Below are 25,278 nucleotides of genomic sequence, written 5' to 3' on the forward strand. Positions count from 1 at the left end.
GAGTGTCTACTTTTTTTTTTTAAGATTAAAAAATATTAATGTGTATGAGTGCTTGCCTGCATGTATGTAGTATTCATGCATGTATATAAACCACATGTATGTATACCATGCAGAGAGGCCAGAAAGGGAGTGTCACATGGTCTGAGAATTGAACCCCGGTCCTCTAGAAAGATAGTCAAAGCTCTTAATGACCAAGTCATCTCTCCAGCCACATGTACAGGCCTTTCCCTTCTTTTTATCTCAGATGTCTGATTGTGTTGCTGGTCTGTGACTCCTGGACCACACCAGCACTCCTCACTCCACCATACTCAATCCCTGGTTCCCACACACCTCACACCTACCAGGCCTGGTGCCAGTAGCAGAAAAAAAAGAAAGATAAACAGAAGGATGACAAAAAAAAGGCATTTTATTCACACAGAAACCAGAGTCAACTCCAGGATAAGGATGCTTGATACCGAGCAGGTCCATGACGCAGGCTGAATGAGGGGCTGTCACAAGTCCAAGGGGACCCAGGGATTTCTGTTCTGGAAGATGGGGTACAGGGAAGAGGGGAGACAGGGGAGTTGTAATTGACTCCGTTCTGGTATGGAAATGAGCATCATGGCTGCAGAACACAGGAGGGACCCTAGGCAATGCTACCTAAGACAGTACCTAACTAGCTATGTAAACCAGGCTGGCCTTGAACTCACAAAGATCTGCCTGCCTCTGCCTCTGAGTGGTGGGATTAAAATTCAACTCCACCAAAAGGAAGAGAGCTTCAAGGTCTCTTTTCTTGTCCCATTCTTATTCCAAGAATGACCTAGGCCCAAGGATTATGTGACAATGCACTAGGTACACAGCTATTGACTGAACAAGGCCCAGCCTGGTGTAGGCGAACAATCAGAAGTGGGCAGAGAGAAGCACAGTTACCTCAAGTTTCACAGTGTCCAGTGAAGACTGCTAACTTGCCATCTCTGGACGAGGGGCTTCTGAATAGCTCAGGAGTCCTCAAGTAAGGCCAAGTGAGACCCTGAGGCAGGCTATAGCCTGGGGACTCGGATCTGCACAGTAATTTCCCATAGCTGACCAAGAGCCACAGAGACAAATACTTCAGAAACCTGACCCAGAAATGAGGTTTACATGGGGGTGGGGTCTACAGGGTGACCCAGGCCAATGCCAACACGGCAAAGAATCAGCAGACAATGTCAGCACAACACACACAGTGAGTACAATGTGGGGATGGGGCAGGAGACAGGAGGTGACTTTTGAGGTAAGTAGAAAGCTCTGTCAGTGCTGAATATGGAGGAGTGTCACATGGAGAAATTCCTACATGGGGTGCACATACAAAGGGAGGCAGATCTGTGTGACTGGCCAGCTGTCACCATACCTAAGCAATGAGACTCTCCCATGTACAGTGGCAATGTGAGCCCCAGTCTGCATGGCATCACTTATAGGATCAATGCAACAAGAAGGAGAGAGCCTGGAAGCACAAAGATAACAATAGATGCCACACGTAGACACTATCTGTCGCCAGACTCCAAAACTAGCTATGACATGGTGGTCCTGAAGAAGATTTGATTTCCTTCTCCAGAGACTGTGGTAGTTCTCAGGGAAGTGGATTAGTTCTCAAGAGTCGTTATCTCCTGTTTCCCCTTCTGCTGCCTTTATATCAGGGAATTACCCAGTCACTTCACTTTGTTTTTTTTGTTTTTTTTTCCCTCCCCCCCCCCCCCCCCCGGAGCTGGGGACCAAACCCAGGGCCTTGCGCTTCCTAGGCAAGCGCTCTACCACTGAGCTAAATCCCCAACCCCGTCACTTCACTTTGAAAGTTAGGCTTTGAGGGTCTGAAAGTTTACAATGGAATTCTGAAATCAGCTGTTCATTATGTCGGGCCATGTCTCTGAGAGGTGCTATGCTCCATGGTCAATCAACAACAGATCTAACGGCAGTCCCTGGAGGACCAGTGAACAGCATTGTTAGCAACTCATCGAAGCCCGAAGTCCTCTTCTGAGTCCTCATACAGAAAGAAGGAACAGTGTGCTATGGTCTCTTCTTACCAGGGCATTAACCCCACCTGAACGGGGCTCACCCTTCTGACCTCATCTAACCACATCAGCCCCATAGACCGTCATACTGGAGGAGAGGGGCTTCAACACGTGAATTTTGAAGGATCACAAGTCAGACTACCACAGCCCCCAAAGTTCTTTCCCTTGGAGAAACTCTGGGCCAAAAACCGTGTCTGACACAGAACCTGGAAAAGTGCATTGGCATTCCTCCATGTATCGATACAGTAGCCCCAATAACAGACACCCTCAGCAATGATTGAACCCCTGAACTTGCTTCTCCTCAGGTGACCCAGTGAGAGCCTATAGACTCCCGTAATACCCAGTGCTGAAATTGTTCCTGTGTGATCCATTATCGTCCCACCCTCCCTTCTTTGGCTGGAGACTATTGCTATGTAGCCCAGGTTGGCCAGGGACTCTCCGACTCCCTGCTTCAGCTTCCCAAGTCCTGGGGTGACAGGCACACACCACTATGCCTGGCATCCTAGTGCCATCTTGGGTCTCTTCAAGGGGAGCAACGAAAAGCTGAGCCAGCCAGGAGCTGAGGATCCGGAATTGAGGTCCTCCTGGGGCAGGTTCCTCTCTGTCACCGGACCCCAGGGGCGTTTTAAGCTCTATGAGTATGCTCAGGAGACACCGTGAAATATAATAAAAATAAAAAGTGCTTCAACCGAACAATACAGCAAAGCAGGAGACAAGTGCCCTGGTCAACACCAGAGCGCCACCAGCCTCCTCCTGCCTGGTGAGGCCCAGCGAGTGGGGAGATCTCAGAGGAGAGGAGTTGCCTCTCCACACACCCTGGCCACGCCCTCCACAGTTTCTTTATCTCTCCTCTTGCCTCAGTTGGATCTTTCAGGGACCTACGAGAACAACACTTTACTTCAGGACAAGCTGGCGTTGTGTCCCAGTAAGGAGAGTTCTATAAACCAGGCCATGCCCAGATTAACGTCTGTATTCCAAGCAGCCGTGATCTGTGTCCCCAGCTGACTGCCTTGGGGCCTGGGGAGGGGAACTTCTAATTCTGAATAAATACCTCTGACTTGTGTCGCTCCTGCTTTTCTGATTTCACTTCGTCCCTTTAGAGTATGACCCTGCATGCCTTCCAGCAGCTCCTGGTAAGTCCCCCTTCCCCAAAGAGCTGGCCCACTTCTGTAACCCCCAGGACAGACTACAGCCTCAAAGCTGGCTAGTCCCCACACAGCCTAGAATGGACTTGGTTGGCAGTGCTTTTGTTCTGTCCCCTGGCTCCTGACACCCTTGGCATTTCTTCATTTCATGTGTTATTCGTTATTCAGCCAGAAAAATGCCAGGAGCAAGATGGTGACCTGCCTGAGCAGCTCTCTGCAGAGACTCTTAAGGCAGAGACGATGCCTGCTGGGAAAAGGCTGACGTCAGCTCTCCGAGAGCAGCTCCCTGCTAGGATAAGGCGGCCTTTGTTTTCAGCTCAACTGTGAAAATGAGAAAATGCCTCCAGCCTCACAAACAAGAAACCCACACAGCCCAGGTCAGGCCTGTGACCTTTACTTAAAGGTACCGCACTTCATTAGCAAAGGCCGTCCACAGGGGCGTGGTCACAACCACTCAGGTCTCTATGAAAACTCAACTGTAAGTAGCACAGCTCAGGCCGGTTCCCAGCTCTCACTAAGGCACAGTTAACCTCAGGCAAACCAGCCCCAGCTCACACTTCTCTATCAAGAAGCATTTTTTTTTTTTTAAGGACGCAGGCTCTCTTCTAATTTCTGTTTTGCAAGTCACACACATGCAAGTGAGAAAGAAGAAAAGATCCCAACTTAGCATCTTGGCTTCTGAGTTTCGGGTGTGTGTGTGTGTGTGTGTGTGTGTGTGTGTGTGTGTGTGTGTGTGTGTGGCGGGGGACACTAAGATCTCAGCTGTAAAATAGTCCCTTAAACACCAGGGATACTGGTATTACTGGTGAGCTCCAGGTTCAGGGAGAGACTCTGCCTCAAAAAAAAAAAAAAAAAAAAAAAAGAAAAGAAAAGAAAAGAAGAAGAAGGGGGAGGAGGAGGGGGAGGAGGAGGGTGTGCTGGATAGCTTTATGTCAACTTGACACAACCTAGAGCCATCTGAGAAGAGGGAACTCTAATTGAGAAAAATGCCTCCATAAGGCAAGCCTGTAGGACATGTTCTTAATTAGTGACTGATATGGGAGGGGCCGGCCATTGTGGGTGGGGCCATCACAAGCAGTTGTCACCTCTCAAAGTACCAGCAATTACATTTTAATTGTCCTGAAACTTCAATCTGTCCAAAAGGGGCAACAATAAAGTCTCGGGACAGAACTAAGACTCAGGTGCGCCACAGGTACCACTGTAAGGCATTGCTGGGATGGAAGGTAGGAAAGCCTGTCCCAGCTGTCACCAGCCAGAGGCCCCAGAGTCACAGAGGTCCCATGCTGCTGTCTTGAAAGGGGGAGAACAAGAACGCCGACACCCCAGAATAAGAGACCAGGACAAGGGCATGCCCAGCTGGCGTACAATACACTCAATGGCTGCTGACACAGAGAAAGAAGCCTTCTCTAGCAGTGGCCATCATGCTGAGTGACAGGACATCCACATCCTCTACAGAGCACCTCAGCAGACCAGCTGCCCCCTGATGGCTCCTTGGCTTCCAGTCTCAGCAGCTGAGTTAAGGAAGCAACATGTACCCAACTGCTCGATCTCCTCTGAGTTCGATTTTAATGAGACACAGGATTGTTCCCTTGGCTCTTGGGGAAAAGCCTGTTGGTAGCACACACTGGGACCAAAGGGACTCAGGGAACAAGAAGCAGGGTCGCCTCAGGGAACAAGTCAGGGTGCACAGTGAGCCTTTGTGGGACAATCAGAACTATAGGCTCTGTGAAGCAGAGGGTAGGCACTGCTAGATCCCCTGCCCCAGTGAACAAACCCACAGGGAGCCATGAACCCCATCCTAGCCAGTGATCCACTTCTCCCATCAAATGCCTGACCCTTCAAACACTTTCTCCAACCTTCTCACACAGCAACAGAGTCTCAGTTTGGGGTTCACTCACCCCACGGAGAGAAGAGTAAACACCCAGTGGATCCCTAAGGGAAGAAGATAGAAAAAGAGAAAAAAGGCCCACGCGGTACAAAGTGCCCCACCAGATCTGCCTAAGTCAGAAGTGGGGAAAGGTCAGCTGGTCATAAGAACATGGAGGGCAGACTGCACACCAGGACAGCAGCTCGTAGGAATGACAAGGGGCTCAACGTGGCATTGACTCCAGTAGGAGCCCCTGGGGTTTGCCTGCTCAGAGGCTAGGGTGGCTATTTCACAGATATCCTGGTGATCAAAAGGGAATCCCACTGAAGCACACTTGCACAGAGGTGTCACAGAACCCAACACAGAAGTCACTGTCAGTGTGTGCCAGCCATGTGCAAGTCATCAGAATGGGTGTGTGTGTGTGTGTGTGTGTGTGTGTGTGTGTGTGTATTCTGTCTTCATGCACACCAGTATCCCATTACAAATAGTCATGAGCCACTATGTGGGTGCTGGGATTTGAACTCAGGACCTCTGGAAGAGCAGTCAGTGCTCTTAACCACTGAGCCATCTCTCCTGTCCCCTCCATGTATGCTTCTTTAAAACAAACAGACAAACAAAACAAACAAAAATCAACTCAAATAAGCTGGCAGGCAGGAAGGCAGGAGAGTGGGTCAACCTATGGTGAAAAAAGGTCATGTCTACTGTTGAGGTGGAATATTCTGGGTGTCTAACACAGAACTAGCCCTGGGTAAGCACTCCATAAACACTCCTGCCCTCCCAGGTGGCTAACTCCCAGGTGGTAATGCCCACGTTCACCTGTACATCCTGGTACAGCTGAACCCAGCATTGCTTACTGCTCAGCACTGCCTGGTCAGCCAAAACCCTTCCCAAAGCCAGAGGCTTAGCACAGCCCCACTGCAAAGCCTACAGGAACTACTACAGAGCCTTCCAGGCGGCATTCCTCTGTAACTGCTGGGGCTTACCTTAAGGGTCATACACAGGAGGACTAGCAGTGAACTCAGGAGTGTGTGGGCCTGGACTGCTATACAGCTGTGAACACAAACATGGAGCTGGTGTGAAGGGTCACCACGGTGACCTGCTGCCAATGCCCATATGAGCTGAAAAGCTGTGGCTCAGTGTAGGGAAAAGGAAAGTGAGTTGCTTTTGAAAGGCCGGTGGCTCACAGAGGATAGAGATGCTTTCTAAGAGGGTTTCTGCTGCAAGCAGGTTAACATCTTAGAGATAAAGTGGGGTGGTGGGATAGTAACGCACGCTTTTAATCCCAGCACTTGGGAGGCAGAGGCAGGTGGATCTCTCAGTTTGAGGCCAGCCTGGTCTATAGAATGAGTTCTAGGATAGCCAGGGCTACCCAGAGAAACCCTATCTCAAAACACAAAATACAAAATACAAAACAAACAAGATAATATAAAGTCAACAAAGGTGAGGAAAAAAATCTAGAATTCAATGCAAACAACAGCAGATAATTGAAACCATACTGATGGGGGAGGGGCAAGAATGTATGGAGTCACAAGAGCATGAAGAGAGACCCACAAGCACACCAAACCTCTTCTTAGGGTTTTCCTCAGACTGGCACTTATGAGCAGAGCATCTGGAGTGCACACTGTAGGACTGGGCAGGGACAGAATGGCAGTGCCGGATGGACAGGAACTCAGGGCCTTTTAATGGCAAGTGTCTAGAAATACACTGCTGGGCTGGGATCCCTAAGAGGACGGCCGCGCTCTAGTGCTGGCTGCCACAATAAACACTGCTGGCCATGGTGGCTCCTGAGTTTAAAATGTAGCTAGGGCCACTGAGGACGTGCAACTCTCAATTTTTCTTAATTTAACCTTTAAAGTCCTGGAGCTAGGGACTGAAACAAATGTATCAAATGCTCTGCCACTAAGTCACATCCCCAGTCCCCAAATTTTCTCTCTTGTGGAGTTTGTAGCCCAGGCTGTGGCTAGTGTACATTGTATCAGAAGACTGGAGAGATCCCCCACCCCTAGTAAGAGTAAATCACCATGTGACACTTGCCAAGGAAGCAGGGCTTCCAGTGACAGTGGCCATGAGGCTAGGAGAAAAAGGAGGGGCTGTGGAACAGCCGAGAGGCTGGATGAAATAGAACTCATGGGGCTGTGTGAATAGGCAAAAAGAAAAGTGGACACACATACCCCAGGACAGCCTGCACCAAAGCCACTCACTGACCTCTCCGCGGTAGTAATCCTGCCCCAACCAGCCCAACTCCCCGACATCCACGTTCTTAGCACATTTCTTCAGAAGTAATTATCTTCCCCTGTCACCAATCTGGCTAGAAAATTAGCTGGGTTGAACTGAGTCGGGTGACCAGGACCAAGCACTAGAGGAATCCCGAGGGATGCCCCCCACCCCCGTTCTCCCCCGCAGCTCCCACTGTACTTCAGAACCACTCACTGGCTCGACCTGCACTGGACAGCGTCACGCCACAGCCACAGGGGCAGAGAACCACATCTTCAAGACACTCTTTGCTAGTGGCTCAAACTTTATTTCAACAACATGCCCTCCTCAGCACCAGTGCAATCCTCTTAATAATAAAGCAGACAAGACGAATTTCGTTTACACACCATTAGCAAATTCTAGAAAGCCAAAACACACACGTACGAAATCACCTCCAATTCTCTTTCGAGATACAAATACTCGAGGATCACTTCTGACCCCATAGATAGTAACCTTATTGTTCTCTTAGCCTCGGAATGAAAAGGAAGAGTCACGCCACACCTCAAACAAGACACATTTGCAAGTCAAACAACATACATGCCAAGGACCAACAAGTGAGTGAACAAGACTGAGAAAACACCTAGTGTCCATCTTTGGACATACCTACACACATACCTACACATATGTGCACCTTCATGCACATACATGAACATGCACACAGAATTTATATGTGTTTTTTTACTATGATAAAAAAAAATGGGGAAAGACACCTACCCGTTGGGAGCCCAGAGAGTCTGGCAGAGTGAGGGCACACTTTCTATTTTCCCTCAAACTTTGCACAATGATGCTAATTGGGAGCTGCACACCATATCTGACCATTCTTCTCTCATTTCCACAGTGCTGGGGGCTACGACGCTGCCATGAAAGTGCCTCTCACCATCCTATAGGCTCAAAGACCTTTAGTGTCAGCATAGACCAGTATTTCAAGCTCTTGTCTGCAATCGCCAAGAAGTTATAAAATTATTTTTCAGCTGTTTTAACACTCTAACTTTGTTAACCCCAGACGGGTGTGGTGGTGACCTTCTATAACCCCAAGTTGGGAAGGCAGAGGCAGGAGAATCAGAGTTCAAGGCTAGCCAAGGCTACCTAGTAAGTTCAAGGCCAGTGTGGGTCACCTAAGATCCAGCCCCAAAAGACAAATAAAGCTGGATACCAGGCACTGCACTAAACCCTAACAACAGTCTAAGCAGAAGACACACGCACTGCCCCGTGGGCAGAAGAAGGTGGCGTCTGAGACGGGGCACCCAGCCTAAGACACACACATTCTCAAACACGCAACACACTCTTGTTTTCTGCGGTCGTCGCAGCCAATATCTGCACAACGAGGTTATTAATGATAAAACAGTAGCTTCTGCCGCCTAAGTATTTACTTGTTTTAAGTCTGAGGTTCTCAGTCTGCTAGCCCAGTCGCTGCCATCTGACAGAAGGACACCAGGCCTACCCCTCACAGCTGGTAAGCCACAGAAGGAGGGCTTCAACTAAAGCACAATCCCAGTCTACACAGTCACGAGGCTGCCTCGTCTTCCCGTCCCCTCCCTTGTAAAAAAGAAAACAAAGAGTCAAAGTCTCTTATTCGGGTTTGGGAAAGTTGGGAGAGTAATACAAGCATGGACGCCAGACCTCTCAGCGAGGAGCGCCCTCTGAGTCCCTCCCAGGCAGTGAGAGAGAGAGGGTGCTGTTCTGCGCAGCCTCCGCTGCTGGATTCCTGAGCATAGCAAATTCCAGGCACCAGACTGCAGGCTCAGCCTCTGACTAACACTACAGTGATTTATTTGAGGATAAATACCTCTGTCAGTGTCTTATGACTGAACACAACGGAGCAGGCAGATTGGCATGTGAGGACGCGGGCTGAGGCAGCAGAGGCCAGGGCCGCCTCCAGCTGCAGAGCACAGACTGCAGGAGGGGCCCTGCACTGCACCTGCTGCTGCCGGCACCAGTGAGCCCTGTCTGGGCAGCAAGTCCAGTGATTACACGCCATTCATTTACACACGGGGACATGGGCTGGCTACAGAACTGCCACAGCCCAGACACCAAGTCCTGAAAACTCGATGTTGCATTCACTGCCTTAGCCAGCCAGACCATGTCACAGATTCAGAGAACTCCAGCTAGAGCCTCTTCATGTTGAAAATGGGTTTAAGGGCTAGGCTGGAGAGAAGGCTAGGCAGTTAAGAGCACTGCTCTTCCAGAAGACCTGGGCTCGATCTCTAGCGCCCACATGGTGACTCACAACTACCTGTAACCCAGTTCCAGTGACTCTGGGACCCTCATATCGACATACACGCAGGCAACACACCAACGCACATAAAAATAAATAAAACCTTTTAAAAAAGTAAAAGAAAGAAAAGAGGGGTTTTTGTTTTGTTTTTTAAAGAAGAAGACAACGAGAGACAGGAAGACACTGGGGCATGCAATCTACAAGGATCCGCCCGGTTCTCTGTTACCCAGGGGGCCTTCTCACCACGTCTCCAGGCTACCTCCAGTTGCAGGTCACAACACCGTGCAATACTGGGCACCCATGCAACAACCTTCCCTCGGGTACTCAGACACCCAGTATCAATTTGCATAATGGCCAGCAGAGGAAACTGGCAAGTAAAAGCCAAGTTTTCCAAACAGTACCCATAGCTCACCTTAAGGGCTGCTGCCCTCCAGCGTGAGAGGTTGTTGGAATTGGGAGGAAATAAGATTTCATCTCTGCACCAGTCATTAAAGTCAGCTCGACACTTTTCTGGCATATAAACACCACCTATCTTTTATAAACAATGTCTTCCATCAATAACTCACGAAATCATAATGATGTGATGATAGGCAGAAAGGTGAAAGGTGAAAGGTGAAAGGTGAAAACACAGCCCAGCCCAGAGCAAGCAAAATCCCTAAGAGGGTCGAACTTACAAATGGGGGCTGAAGATTCGGCTCATCTTGGAGACGTGGTCATTTTCACAGTCCAAGTCCTTGTCCCCGTGTTCCAGGCTGAATTTCCTCTTGCTGGGGCTGATGGGAGGCGGACCTGTGCGGTGGCTGCTAAGAGCTGAGGCCACCGGGAGGGTCTGCATTCTGGGTTCTCCCCTGAGGGAAGCTTCACCTATGCAAAGAGAATTAAAATGTTATCACCAGGTGGGAGGAGGGCACCATTGTGGTCTCTGCAGTCCCCCTGGCTCCCTGGCACTCCGCCCGGCCCCTTGCAAAACTCTCTGTGGAAAGTTTTGGCAATACAGCAGGCAGCCTGCCATTCTCAGAACATGGTCTGGGCATGCAGCCACTGCCAAGCAGGGGACATCTGACATCAACAAGGTTTGCCAGCACTAGCTCTTTAGGGTAGAGTTTAAAACGAAAAGTTGCTATAAACAGCAGAGAGAGGAAAACTGATCGTGAGCAGTCCCCAAAGGGAAGTTAAAACTCGGAGGACGCTTCGATTCTCAGGAGTTCAACCCCATGCCTTTATAAGAAAGCGCACGAAACTACTGCTGACGTGCTGACGTTGCTGTTTTTATTACATTTTTTGAAGTGTGTGTGTGTGTGTGTGTGTGTGTGTGTGTGTGTGTGTGTACACAATGCCCATGGAGGCCAGAAGAATTGTTGGATCCCCTGGAGCTGGAGTTACAGGCAGTTGTGAGCTACCCAACATGGACGCTGCGAACGGAAACCAGGCTCTCTGGAAGAGCAGCAAGTGCTCTTAACCACTGAGCCACCTCTCCAGTCCCAAGCTGCAACTCTGAAAATGTTTCACAGTTAGGTGCTCGCAAGGGCTGTGACACAGATCTGCTTGGACAGTCAAGTCTGACATTTTGGGCTGTTGTCAGGGGTGTTGAGCTGAGAGACAAATTTGTACCTGCTTGTAAGTCAAGACAGTACTGACCTTTCAAACACTAAGGAGTTTGTATCTTCTAAAACTTATAACAGGAGTTATAATTACTTCGAGTGAAAACTCCCAACATTCTAAGTCCTAAGGGAGCTAACTCAAACAGAGAAAGACCTCTGTTGGGCAGTTGCTCACTGGCTTCTGGGGCCTGACCAATCTCATTTCCACCGGTCACAATTAAGAGTCATATTAGCATGAAGTCAATTCCATGTGAGGCACTGCGGTACCCAAGAAAAGCCACCTTTGTGACCACTTGCTTCCCTTCAGATCATCATTGATGCCCAGCGGCCGTCAAACAGGCGTCAGCTTCACATACAGGCAACAAATGTGATTTTGTTAGTGGGAAGGAGGGAGGGAAAGACCTTCTGGGTATCCACCAGGAAAAATAAAAACCCTGCCAGTTTAGACAGCAAGATATAAACTCGCAAATATACAGCGACCTGTAATACACCCCAGCGGGATTTCTCGTACGGCTTCTGGCCACAGGGCACACTGGAACTTTCTATACAGCATGGAGTAGCTCAGCATGGCTCCTGTACTGGCCTGCCACAGTCACAGCCGCTGGCTGACTTGGATAGGGCTTGGCTTCCTTTCCGCTAACCTTTGGTTAAGCAGTGTTCATCCTCAGACCTTGAGAAGGTGTAAGATTTCTTCCCTCCCTGGCCTCTTGTTCCTCTCCCAGCCCTGTTTCTTGGACTTCCTCCTCTACAGAGCAGAGATGCCTCTTTAAGACTCTGTGAGCAGAGGAAGAACTCCATGAAGCCTGAGGAAGTCAGGAAGTCACTACCCCTGCAGACCAACCCACGTAAAAACAGCCTACACCATACACTGTGTGCCCAGGGTTTCCCAACACTCCTGGCAGGAGTCACGGAGTTGGGAGGACACGGGCTCAGCATGGACCCCAGAGTTTCAGGAGCCATTTCATCAGCTGCCTGCTGGGGCAACAGACATTGCTATGGAAACAATCACCACAGCAACAAGTTCCAAGGGGTCCAAAATAGGAGCCGTCATTCAGGACAGCAGCTATGGGGCGGCTCAGCCCCAGAACAGAAACCACCCACAAGCCCCATTACTTGGGAAGGTACCCACAAAGAAGCCAGTTACTCAGTGGCTACACTGCGCATGCTTGACGGAGGAAACCCTCCACTCCATACCCCCAGGCCATCGCAGAAAGCAACAATGATGGTGCTTCCTCCATTTGAAGTTCACATGCAAAGAGTAGCCGAGCTTCGGTGAGGCTAGCGCAGAGGAAGAAAAGTCCACAGGAGATTTTCCAGGAGTGGAGTGGGGACAAAGGACTCTGAAGGGCCTGCAGAGTCGCTTGTGGATGAGGGTGTGAGCCCCATGTAGCACAGGGCACCTCTGAGCACTCCTGAAGTCTCCTTACGCACATGACTAGGGTGAAGGGAATGGCTTGTTCAGGTGAGCTGCAGAGAGGAAGTATGTCCTCTGCCAGTCAAACACCTCCCTAACACAGGACTAAAGGGCGGGCAACAATCCTCAGTGGTGACCAGGTTTGGTCCTTGATACCCTCTACTCATCCCCATCCCAAGGGAAGCCGTCGAATGCTTATACTTTAAAGCCTGTTTGCTACACTCTTGTATGTGGCAGAGCAAGGTTGGAATGATTTCAGCAGGGTCTCGGGGCACAGCATCCACCTTCCTAGGACATACCTGAGTTCTGTCACTAGCACTGTTACTGAAGAAAACTCCAGACACATGCTCTATACCTGCTACTTACACTCATAGCAGCATTGCAGGACAGAAGCGCTTGGTAAACATCAATTACAAATAAGCAAGACTTTCTCTTGGCCTAGGATGTCAGAAGTATTAGCATATATTTAAGGAAAAAATTAATAGAAAGGAAAAGCTGGAGGCCAAACACTGCCCTAGGGCAGGCACAGAGGGCCTTGGGCACCAGCCCCAGCACCAAATGCACATACGCACATGTGCAGGGCATGGGGGGGGGGGGGGGGGACGATGAAGCTATGATGTCACACGTGTGCAATCAATGCCAAAGTCACGTTGGAACTTGCGGATGGGGGAGACCAGCACACCACCGCCTCTGAAATCCTGCACGTGGAGGATTCTAAGACTTCACTTTCTAAACACAGTGATGATAGCCAGACTTGCTACCAGCCAGCTGCTCCTTTCTCGCCTTTTACAGTCAACAAAACACAGAACTTAACTTTCAAAATAGAAGCATGTATTCGCCTCCTTGCTTGCTGGTTGAGATGGGGTCTCACTGTGTGGCCCAGGATGGCCTCAAACCCATCTTCTGCCTGCCATAGCCTCTGCACGCTGGGACTACAGAAGTTTGCCGCCGCAGCCTGCCACGCTAGCCTTCAACGACAAACGTTCAACCCGCCCCACAGCTTCTTGTTCTCCTTCCCGTCACCCACGCGCCCTCCACCATGTTTGAACCTAAAGTCAAAACATCAAACCACCGCTTCCTACGCCAGCCACTCGGCTGCACTGGCAATGTCTCCTGTCTGACCACAGCCGTGGTGACCAGGCTGACGTCACTGTCTCGGTGGGAGGGAAGACACCCCAGTACGATATCTGCCCTGCGACATTGCACAACCCTCTCATAGGCCCAGGGCTGTGTGGGGTGGGGGCCCAGGCGGCTGAGGCACGTTTATTTTCTTTTAAATTATTGGTCTCCAGCACGGAGATGAATAGCTGGGGAGAAGGTGCAAAGAAATCAGACACTTCTGAGCAGTTCAGCTGTGGCCGTCCGGTTCTGGGTCACTTTTTGTTTTCTAAAGAAGGGCTGTTGGGCAACTCAGTGAACAGGACCAAGCCCGTAGAGATAAAAGATGTAACGTTGTCTGCCACAGCACAAGTCTGGCCCACACTTCTACTGCTCAGTGACCAGCCCTCTGGCTATAACAAAAAGCACCTTTCACCTGCTGTTCAGACCACCAGTCCAGTGTTCAAAGCCAAGTCTTAGAACCAGGAGGATGAACTCAGCCAAACAGAGCCTGTCTAGCCAGCAAGGTCAGTGTGGCCATGCAGAGTCCAGCCCTGGGCAGGGCTTGGTTGCAGTGCTCCGTTGAGACAGGAGAACCACTACCTATATAGCCTTCAGATAGCAACAGGGGAAGGCCATTAGCAAGGCCACAGGGGAACTGAGAGACTGACACAGGCAGCATTTGAATACAACTTCAAGCAGATCTCCTGAGCCTCTCCTGGAAAACCCGGTGGCCTGGCTGAGCCGAGGCCACTTTGAGACTGCCAGAGCCAGGAGGAACAGAACGAGTGGCTGAAAAGACAGCAGACCAGGCAAAGCACAGAGACACCCACTGTACTCAACCCAGATGCACAGAGCCCAGGAAGCATGGAGGCCCGAGGGCTCAGGGGACGCCAGTGGCTGAGAACAGACTCTCTGGCTGTCTGCAGGTGTGGGGGTACACTCAGACTCCATTCAGAAGACAATGATAGAGAAGCTCCAAGTGTGACCTAGCCCCACGGTGCACACCTGGTACACGAGGACCAGACAACATCCACAGTCTTACCTGCTTTTAAGTACCTATAATTCCACAAAGGCTAAAGGACAACAGTGTCTGATTTTGTTTACTCTCAACGAGGGGAAGAAGAGATGGTTAGGAGCACCTCCTACGCTTCTACAGTTCAGTTCCCAACACCCATGTTGGGGGGCTCACACCCACCTTAGAACTCCAGCTCCAAGAGATGCGATGTCCCCTTCTGCCTCCTGCAGACACTGCGTGGTATGGTACGCAGTCAGAAACACACAAAGAGCATCAGCAGTGTAAAAGAAAAAAAAAAAAAGCCCCATCCATATGATTCTTAATCAACATCCACTGTGCGAATGCCGGTTTGAAGCCCTGGGGGTTGGTTAATCTGAATATCAAAAGGCACTAAAATATGTTGACTACCAAGCTACTACCGTACCCAGACACTGCCACGAGACAGGGCCACAAGTCCATACTGTGTAAAAGCAGTTGTAGCCCCAGAAGTGACAGCAAAAACGCTTCCCTCTCCCTCAGACTACAGCTTGTACCAGTGACTACAGAAGTTCACAATGCCCAGCTTGGGTGAACTGCCACCAAGAGGCTCCCAGTCACGCCATCACCGTGCCACAAAGGGAGCTGCCCCACGTAACTCCAACAGGAAAGGCTGTCGAGGGCAGCGCTCGCCTGCTTTGTAAGGTCTATTTTGATTTGTGTGAGTGTGCATGTGTGCATGTGAACATGAGTGAGTGCCAAGTGTGTGCAGAGGCCTGTGGAGGCCAGAGAAGGCCATCAGATTCCCTGGAGCTGGAGGTACAGGGGGTCATGAGGTCCCTGGCCTGGGTGCTGGGAACACAACTCGGCCTCTACAGGAGTGGTTAGTGATGTAACCACTTCTACAGCATCAGAGAGTTTAAAACGTTTCATTTGCAAACCCTTTTGGCCCAAGAAACTTCTGTATTAGCCAAGTATAACCATGTATAAGTTAAGTATAAAAATAAAATACTTAATAATCATTAAGAAATCTGTTACAGAACAATTCTTTGGTATACATATAATTCTACCATTTATTAAAGATGAAAATAGACTGTGTACAAATGATATGGATATACATCCCATTTAAATTTAATAAACCTCGACTAAATATTCGACACCTATGAGAACTAATCAATATTTTCATTTTATAATCTTTCTGAGCTGAGAACGCTGTCTCAGGATTAACGCTGTTAATACACAGGACAAGATGGAAAAGGGTACATTTGTTTAGAGCCATTAATGAAAGTGCTAGGAATTCTGTCCTAATCCCAAGCCAAATTTTATTGAATTATTTTATAAGAAATTTAAATCAGGGGTTTTGATTTGAATCAATAAAGCTGAGTGTGGTGGCACATGTCTTTAATACCAGCACCCCAGGGGCAGAAGCAGGCATATGTCTGTGAGTTCAAAGACTGACTGGTCTACAGAGCAAGTTCAGGGCAGCCAGGGGCTACACAGAGAAACCCTGTCTCGAAAAACCGAGAGAGAGAGAGAGAGAGAGAGAGAGAGAGAGAGAGAGAGAGAGAGAGAGAGAGACTGACTCAAGACAGTAATTCAAGCAGTTTTCAAAACCAAAACAATGCAAAGCAAAGAGACAAGGAATTCTTTTAGAAATATTTATTTTTATTTTGTGTGTGTAGGTGTTTTACCTTCATGTATGTCTGTGCACCTGTGCATGGAGGCCCATGGAGGCCAGAAAGGCTATTGAACACTCTGTGACTGGACCTTTAGATGGTTGTGGGCCACCTGATATTCCTGATGAGACTCGAACTCTGGTCCTCTGGGGGACAGAGCAGGACACACCCCCAACATGGAGCCATTTCTGTAGCCGAGTCACTCATGCTGAGGAATGATGATGGGAAGACACTGAGACTTTCTGTTTTCCACAATTAGTTTCCAAAAGAGCAGAAAACTTGATTCAGTAAGAAACCTGAAGATCCTAACAAAGTCATCTCCAACCTGAGCCAAGGTGTTATGGGAAATACCCACTCATGCTCAGAACAAGGCTCAGTGAAGTCAACGGTGAGACGCAGGTAGGCGTGGCCAGAGACACCTCAGATTCACCATGCTTGCAGAAACCTTTAATGGTTGCTAAGTTTTCCTGCCCCCATCCTCAATTCCACATTCATGGGGTCAACCCTATACGGGGTTACAATCCACAGTTTACAAAGCTGGCGTCAAGCCCTAAAGCATGACTCTGGGATTCATAAATCTTAACTGGGATTCAAAATACCCAACACGTGCTGGCAACCCTGCTCTCCGACCCTCACTTAGCTAGCATCCTCTCCCCTGGGTTCTCCTCTCCCTTCTCAGAGAGTCCTCAGGAGAATGGTGCCGTAGAGTGAACAAGCCTACTCTGTACTCGAGAAGCCATACGGGCTTGGTGTGTCCACTTGAACATTTGGCAGAGGTCCAATGTGTCACTTGTCCTGCCATGGCCCACAAGTGCCAACAAGACAAGGGTGGCTCAGGCCCCATCGATATCAGTACACTGAGCCCTCCTCAATGGAGGAGGCTCTGAGCTCATCAGGAACCTTTACTATCTAGAACCGATTACATATCCGAACTGGTAACATACTGTTGAGGAGGAGGAGGAGGAAGAAAAGGAGGGGAGAAAAGGAGGAAAAGGAGGGGGAAGAGAAAAAGGAAGAGGAGGAAGAAGAGGAGGGGAAGGAAGAGGAAGGGAACTATGTAAAAAACTATCTGCAGAAGGTTCTGGAATCAGACTCCATTTCCCAGTGTTTAGAAAGTGACAGTGAGTGAATGTAAGCAGCAAGGCCTTGCTTGGACCTCTTCCACACCAGGGCCAGCTTCTAAGGGTCAGGATGAAGCTCAGACAGAAGGGTCAGGTAAAGGAAACATGATAGCCTTCTCTAATTGTTTCCGTGGAATGCCCCAAAGCTGACCAGCACACGCCCCTGCCACACACAGCCACACAGCCTCTGCAACACGCTGGCTAGCATCTAAGATAGGCTCGCAGGTCCTGAGAGGGTGGCAACTTCAAGTCCATCACTGACCACTGGGGGAAAACAGAGAATCGTGGGAATGGAGAGACTAGAAAACCAAACTGCCCTCCCTCCAGCGTCCTGGGATGGGACACTGACTCGCCAAATAGCACCTAACTGAGCTTCACTCCAGTGAGTGGACAGGTTGCCTCTGGGAGGCACTAGGCTTCTCATTCATCCAACCCAGTGACAGGGACATGTACAAAGTAGGCTCTGAAATGGAAAGTGTGCTCACAGCGGTCCTGTCATCCCTCGAGCCTCCCTTTCTTCATTTACCATGAGAATCTGAGAACTTGAAGAAAGCTTCCCTGGCCAGAGCAGGGAGTCCATGGTACTCTCAGCTGACACAGTGCCACTTCGAGGACAAGAGTATGTCACCAAAGAGCCTACTGACTACACTCACTTCCTGCTCTGTGGGCTGCTTCTCCCAACTAACAGAAAAGGCCAGGGACACCGTGACCAGAAGAAGGGGACAATGAGTACTCTAAGTGATTCTGTACAGTCAGACTAGGGCAACAGACCTGGGGTCAACTACCTGGCTTTGTAGGGAATTCCTCACATCTGAGACAAGGGTGGTGTAAACCCAGAGGTTCAGAAATACACAGATCAACTGAGGTTGGCCTCCAAAGGTTCAAGGTTGAAAGATTGTCCCCCAGTAGCATAATGTTGAGAGGTAGGACATTGACAAGCAAGCCTAAAAGGGCCTCTGCAGATCAGTAGAGAACATGCCTTTGGAAGGGACTTTGGGACCCCAGAATCTCTTGGGAATCCTATTCAATGATGTCATCTCCCCTCTTGTATCCAATCCCACCAATGCCAGTCTCTTTCCCTCTCCAACCCCCCCCATAGTTTCCTTTATAATGTTGACTATACTTACAACAACAACAATCATAACAAACACACACACACACACACACACACACACACACACAAGTCTAGCATCATGTGAGAGAAAACACGCAGAATTGATTTTTCTGAATCAGTTACTTCATTTAAAGTCATTTCCATCTATCCAGGTCTGCAGACTTCTTTCTTTCTACTGTTGAATAAAAATTCTACCACACATATGCTCCACGTGTCCTATATCCATTCATCTACTGGTGCACTCTAGACTGGCCCCATTTCCCAGCCACTGTGAATAGAGCAGCAATAAGCAAGAATGTGTGAACATAACTGCAATGGGACTTAAGAGTAGTTTGATATATGCTCAGGGGCAATATATCTGAATCATATAGCAGTTCTATTTTTAATTTCTTGGGAAATCTCTACCCTGATTTCCATAGTAGTTACAGTGGTTTATACTCTCACCAGCATACGGTTCCTTTCCCCTTGTATCGTCTCCAGCATTTGTTGTCATTTATTTTCTTGGCTTTAGCCATCCTGACTAGGATAAGATGAAATCTCACAGTAGTTCTAATTCACATTTCTGTAACAGTGCTGAAGGTGCTTAAATGTGTTTATTAGCCACTTGTGTTTCTTCTTTTAAGAACTATGTGTTCAGTTTCACTGGCCCATTTACTGATTGGAGTTCTGGGGGTTTGATGGCAATTCTAGGTACTAATCTCCTGTCTGGTGGATAGCTGGCAAATACACCCCTTCTCCCTTATTCTGCCACTGCCCCTTCACTCTGCACATTTTTTGCTGTGCAGAAGCGAATTACATATGATCCTACATGTCAGATGTCAGAGTTACAGCTGACCGTGCATACATTTTTAAGTGTTTCCCCTAGAAATAACTGCTATAATTTCTGAAAGTACACTTGGAAGTACACAGTCCAACGTCACTAAGTACTTCGTGACAAACAGTCTAAGAATGGTACATAGCCGCGGCACCATCACCACGCACATTACCAGCACAGCTCACTGACTGTCAACAGCTCACATGTAAAGGTGGCCAATGAGCTGCTCCTTCAGAGTGGCATGGTCACACACTGCTCGACACATCTGCTGTGTCTTTTTAATCTTATTTGAGAAAAAAAAATTTCTTCTTCTTCTTTTATGACATGTTATGTTTTGCAGGTCTGGTCACCTCCTCATAATTAGATTTCAGTTAAACACCTCTGACCAGAGCCCACAGAGGTGACACCAAGTATTCTCACCTGTGTTACATCAGAGTCACCTGACATCAGCTCATCCCACACTGGAGATCGGAGCTGACCATGTAGTGAGGGGTGGTACCCACTGATTTCTCCATTACCAAAAACGAGCAAATGGATCAACCTTAAATAAACCAACATTTCCTTTTTCATACTAAGAGCATGAGGCTGCGCCCTTGTCTTTATTGATCCACCGATGTTATGAGCCTTTGGTGGCAATGCCAGACCAGAGGCTGTGGCTAAACTTCATGAAACAGCAAGTCTGGTCAGGATGTGACTCCAAAAGACAATGCACAGTGGGCCCTCCACCCTCCCTAGCATGTCCCACATTCAATCAAGTATGGATCTAAAATACGTTTTAGTGGCTGTGGTTATTGAATATGTACAGGATTCATTCACATCAAGACTTCATAAACAAAACACCAGGTCAGCCATTCTCATAGCACTGTGCTGGTGATGCCATCAGGGACCAGTTCCATCCAGAGAGCTCTGCTCTGCTGTGCTGTTCTGTGGATATGGAGAAATGATGGCCCGGTACAAGCTGAGGCTGACTTACACACCACCTGGAGTACAGCAGGTGGCCTCGAGCGGCTGTCTGCAGAGTGAGTGGTCTATTGCGTTGGGGGGGTGATGGGCACCCATCTCATTTTCCCCATCCTCACCCTCAAATCCCAGGCAGAGTTCCAGCAAAGTCACCCAGGCTTCCTGAAATGGGGGGAATTCAAGGCATGTAGAGTACCTTTCAAGGAACTATTAACAACACCGCAGGGGAGAAATCACTGTGAACTCAAGCCTCCCTTTCCATGAGCATTTTAGTTAACTATACGCTGTGGTTTGAACGTGAAGTGTCCCCTGTGCCCTCCTGCGTTTGAACGCTTGGTCCCCAGCCAGTGGCACTGTTTTGAGAGGCAATGGAACCTTCAGGAGGTGGAGCCTCGCTGGAGGAAGTACATCATCAGGGATGGGCTTTGAAGTTTTTATGGCCCGACCTTACTTCCTGTGTGTGTGTGAAACTGGATCTCTGTTTCCTGACTATGGACAGCCTCACTCTCCCACTACCGTGCCTTCCTCCCCATAACTCACGGAATCCCCTCTGGAACTGTAAGCCACAATACAAATAAACCCTTTCTTCCACAGCTTGTTTTTTGTCAGGGTATCCCATCACGGAAACACTGAAAACTAATACCCCACTTAAGGACTGCAATGGGGGGCGGCTCTGAAACGTTACCCCGAAGGGAAAGCACTCAGGAGAGGAAGGGAGACAAGGCTGTGGACATTCGATACGAGGCAGCGACTCTATATCTAGGAAATAGCAGCAGTCGGCATTGTTGGAGGTGGGGGGTGGACCCAGGCGTCCCAGGCTAGGACAACTGTGTGTCCAAGATGAGGTGGCTGCAGTAGAGGGCTCATTTCTTTTCAATGGCCAGAGCAAAAGCAAGAAGGCTAGTGTAGAGCTGGTGCCAGAATACTGGCTTAGCATGGGGAGGCCCTGGATTCCACCCTCAGCCCTTCAGGGAGGAGGGGAGTAATAATCACTGGATCCACACAGACACACCAACCTCCTCTCGTCTTTATTTTTCATTAATTCCTTGTCATGGTCTGTGGTGTTGGAGACTGAAGCCGGGCCCATGCACAGAAGCCCTGAGCCCTGCCTCAACCCCTCATTCTCTATCTGCAAACTGGTTATCTGAGTGCTGGTTTCGGTGGCAGGGGCTGTGTTAAGGCTTGCCAGTGATCTGTAATAGCCCTTGCTTGGATATCAGCACTTAGAAGCTGAGGTAAAAGGATTGTAGTCAGCCTGGACCGCAGAGGAGGGGCATGCCAGCCCCTAGGCTACACAGCAAGGCCCTATGTCTCCAATAATACTAAAATTAATGAAGTAAAGGAGGATGGGTTTGCTTGTTAGCTGACAAAAAGAGTTAAAATGTTTAGTGAAGATTTATGTGGAGGGCAGACAACTAATTCTATATATAGGTAAGAATAAATATATATTTCCTATTAAGAATTAGGGGGCTCCATGTATAAAAGCAGTTGCCAGGAAAGCCCGACAGTCTGAGTTTGATCCTCAGGAAGGTGGATGGAGAGAACTGGTTCCACAAAAATGTCCTCTGATCTCCACACACACCGTGACATGCATATCTTATATAAACATATACACAAAAATAAATAAAAATAAAATAAAACAACTGTACAGCAGTGAGAAGGCTCTGTGGGTAAAGGTAAAGTTGCCTGACTGTCCAAGGTCTCACACACACACTCACACACACACACACACACACACTCACACACATATTCACACACATATTCACACACATATTCACACACACTCACACACACATATTCACACACACTCATACACACACTCACACATACACACACTCAAACTCACACACACATACATACACACTGACGCACACTCACACTCACACACACTCATACACACACACACACACACCATTCACAACCAAAGTAACACAGCACAGAGCATAATGAAAAACCACATGAACTTGTGACTTGGTGCCTCGATACTGGGAAAGAAAGGGTATGGGCTTCACGCACGCGCTAGGCAAACTCCACAGAACTGCATCTGTGAGCTATTTTTTTGATGAGATATAGGTAATTCCCAAGATTTTAATATGAATTCAAAGTTTAAAATCGTTATCCAAGAGATAGGTCTCATGGAAGAGAAATGATAAACTAAAAAGTCTATCGTGGGAAAAGCAACACTGAGCACGGAGTGTGCTTCCGCATAGCCTCCCCAGCAGGCAGACAAGCTTTTCTCCCTGAAAACATCAAGACTGAGGTGGGGGTGGGCAACTGCAACTTGAAACTGGGCGCTGGGGGCGGGGTGGGGACAGCAGGATGCAGTTGGCTCTTGGTCTGTCCCCACACTCCACACTCAGGTCTCCTTTTCAGTTTACACTACCATGGAGCAAACGTTATCTCGGAGGGGCCAGGAAGGGCCAGCTCCCCTTCCGTGTATTTGCTTAAGATATGAAGGTTAAGCAGTCATTGTGCTCATAAAAGCCAGGCACTTTCAGGCCTATTTGAGGTCTCTGCTTACCTCCAAGTGACTAAGCCTGAAGCCAAAGACAGACAAGAACTGGGGCTGATCAAAGGCTGGGCTGTCATTAAGTGAAAATGACGGAAGATGAAAGGCTGGCGGCCACTTCAAAGGTCCAGAAGTGAGCCCTGAGCGCATAGCAGGGTAGTGGGGCACAGGCACAGGCACAGGCTGCAGCTTAATGGACAACATTCCTGCAGCTGCACATCCCCACACTGACTATACAAAACGCAAGGGTAACGGCCCGGTTCCCTGTGCCTGGATGGGAGAAGGACGAGAGAGGCATTGCTTCCATACCGGTCATTTTAAAACAATGAGATTCAAGGACAGTTTGAAAAAAGATGGCGTCCCAGACGGCACTCATAATTCCACCTCAGCAGTTTTTTGTTGACCTCACCCGTGTGCAGCTCAAGCCATGTCAACTCTAGGAGTGGGTGGATATGGTGCTAAGCCTCCATTCCCAGCAGTCTGAGGAGAGCTGGTGGGCAGGCTGCCCAAGCCTGGGACTGGCCCTCAGCTTTTGCACTTGAGCTGGCACAGAGCTACCCTGTGAGAAACCGAGGCTGGCATGATACCTCCAATCCACCCCAGCCACGCTGAAGATGCAGAGGAGAGAGCAGCCCACTGTGCCTAGAATGAAGACCCAACCACAGGAAGCCTCCAGAAGTGTCTCTTTAGAGCTGTTAAGAGCCCAGGAGGCTTGATACATGCATACTTTATTTTGTGAGTTTTGTCAGGCGAGGCAGGCTCCATCATTTGGGGAAAATGGAGACCAAAGTGGCCCAATAATATACCCATGGTCACACACTGTGGGTAAAGGGAAACCTGGAAGGCCAAAAGATCACATTTGCAATATCTGTGCCCATCGGAGGGGTGTGACAGAGCACGTCCTTAGCAGGTGAGCAGAAGTCTCACAGTGAACAGACCCTGCAGGCCCAGGTGCAGACACAAGCCTTTGCTTGTTATATGCCCTCTCTTCTCTTACTTCCAAACTTGCCACCACGAAAACCCTCTTATACTCCTACTTAAAAGCCGCCATTTAGCTGGGCAGAGTGGCACTCACCTTTAATGCCAGTATTTGGGAGGCAGAGGCAAGTGGATCTCTGAGAATTCAAAGGCTGTCTGGACTACACAGTGAGTTCCAGGACAGCCCAGGGCACACGGAGAACCTCTGTCTCAATACACACACCTCCAAAAGGGTGCTTCTATATTCTGAGCCTCAACAGGTACAATCATGGGGAGCCAGTGACAAGGTCTGAGCTGGACATGAGACCATGGTTCTGTGACTCTGCCTTGTTGACAGACTCCGTCTGTAAGTCTACCTTTCTCCTCTCCCTATCCCACAACATGCACACGCTCACAACCATGCTCTGTAGAGAGCGCAATGTTCAACATGTATGGTGACAATCTCTTTGTCAGGCAGCTGAAACTGGTGGTGAGATAAGCAGCCAGGCCAGACCATCCACTGAGAGATGGGGTAACAGCCCAGAGCTCAGCCAAGAATGTTGAGCTGGGAATGACCTACTGGTACCACCAATAAGGTTGCTGGTTGAGAGGTTTGGTTACAGCCAAATACTGTAAGGTAAAACAGATGCATATACACAGAACATTCTAACACAGAGTAACTGAATATGATCTAGTCCAAATCTCTAAATTTTACAGTAGCTTTATTGAGAGTCACCTACCCTTTAAAGCATCCGATGCGATTAGGTCATATGTGTCCTCAGAGTTATGCGATAACCAGCACCATCTGATTTTAGATATGCGTGCGTGCGTGCGTGCGTGCGTGCGTGCGTGCGTGCGTGCGTGCGTGCGTGCGTGCGTGTGTGTGTGTGTGTGTGTGTGTAGTACCCACAGAGACCAGAAGAGGGCACTGGATCCACTGGGACTATAGTTAAGATGGTTGTGAGTCAACATGTGGGTGCTGGGAACTAAAAAGCAGACCCCTCCACAAGGGCAGCCAGTGCTCTTAACCACTGCCTGAGCCATCCCTCCAGCGCTCTGGCTGTGTCCTTGAGTCCTCTGAGCTCTCTATATTCTGAACAATCCCTTTTCCAGACATCATTTATGAAAATATTCTCCTATCCTGTGAGCTATCTTTTCCTTGATTCCTGCAGTTCAGCACAGTTTTCATTTTAGGAGCAAAGACCTCCGGGGATGAGACCCTCTTTACCCCCTTACAAGGCACATATGAGTCTAAGATGAAGGTTTGCATAAAGCCATGATCGTCTCTGGCCATTTCTTGAGAGGCTGGCCCATACAATCCATCGCTAAATTCCCACCACCTAAGAAATGGGTGGTAAAACTCTGGATAATAAAGGATAAAGAATCTCCCCAAAGATGTCCCCACACCTCAGCAGCTCAGCCACCTTTCCAAAGCCTTCCTTCCTGGCAGTGTCACACTTCAGTGTCACAGACTGTAGAGGCTGCCTGTGCTCTGCCAGCTTTTCTTTAAAGCCTC

At 48.9% G+C, this 25,278-nt stretch overlaps 1 protein-coding gene across 5 annotated transcripts in view; it reads right to left on the reverse strand.

Moving 5' to 3' along the window:
* Window positions 1-25,278, reverse strand: part of Vgll4 (vestigial-like family member 4) — a 113,590-nt gene that overhangs the window by 19,413 nt on the left and 68,899 nt on the right. For 4 of the 5 annotated variants that reach the window (XM_087656901.1, NM_001394032.1, NM_001394033.1 and 1 more), the window contains 1 exon segment: window positions 10,179-10,368. In XM_087656901.1, coding sequence (XP_087513027.1) covers window positions 10,179-10,339 — 161 coding nt within the window. In that variant the 5' untranslated portion in view covers window positions 10,340-10,368. 5 annotated transcript variants of the gene reach the window in all.

The sequence above is a fragment of the Rattus norvegicus genome, chromosome 4 (assembly GCF_021556685.1).
Source record: "Rattus norvegicus strain SHRSP/BbbUtx chromosome 4, alternate assembly SHRSP_T2T, whole genome shotgun sequence".
NCBI classification, from domain to species: Eukaryota; Metazoa; Chordata; class Mammalia; order Rodentia; family Muridae; genus Rattus; species Rattus norvegicus.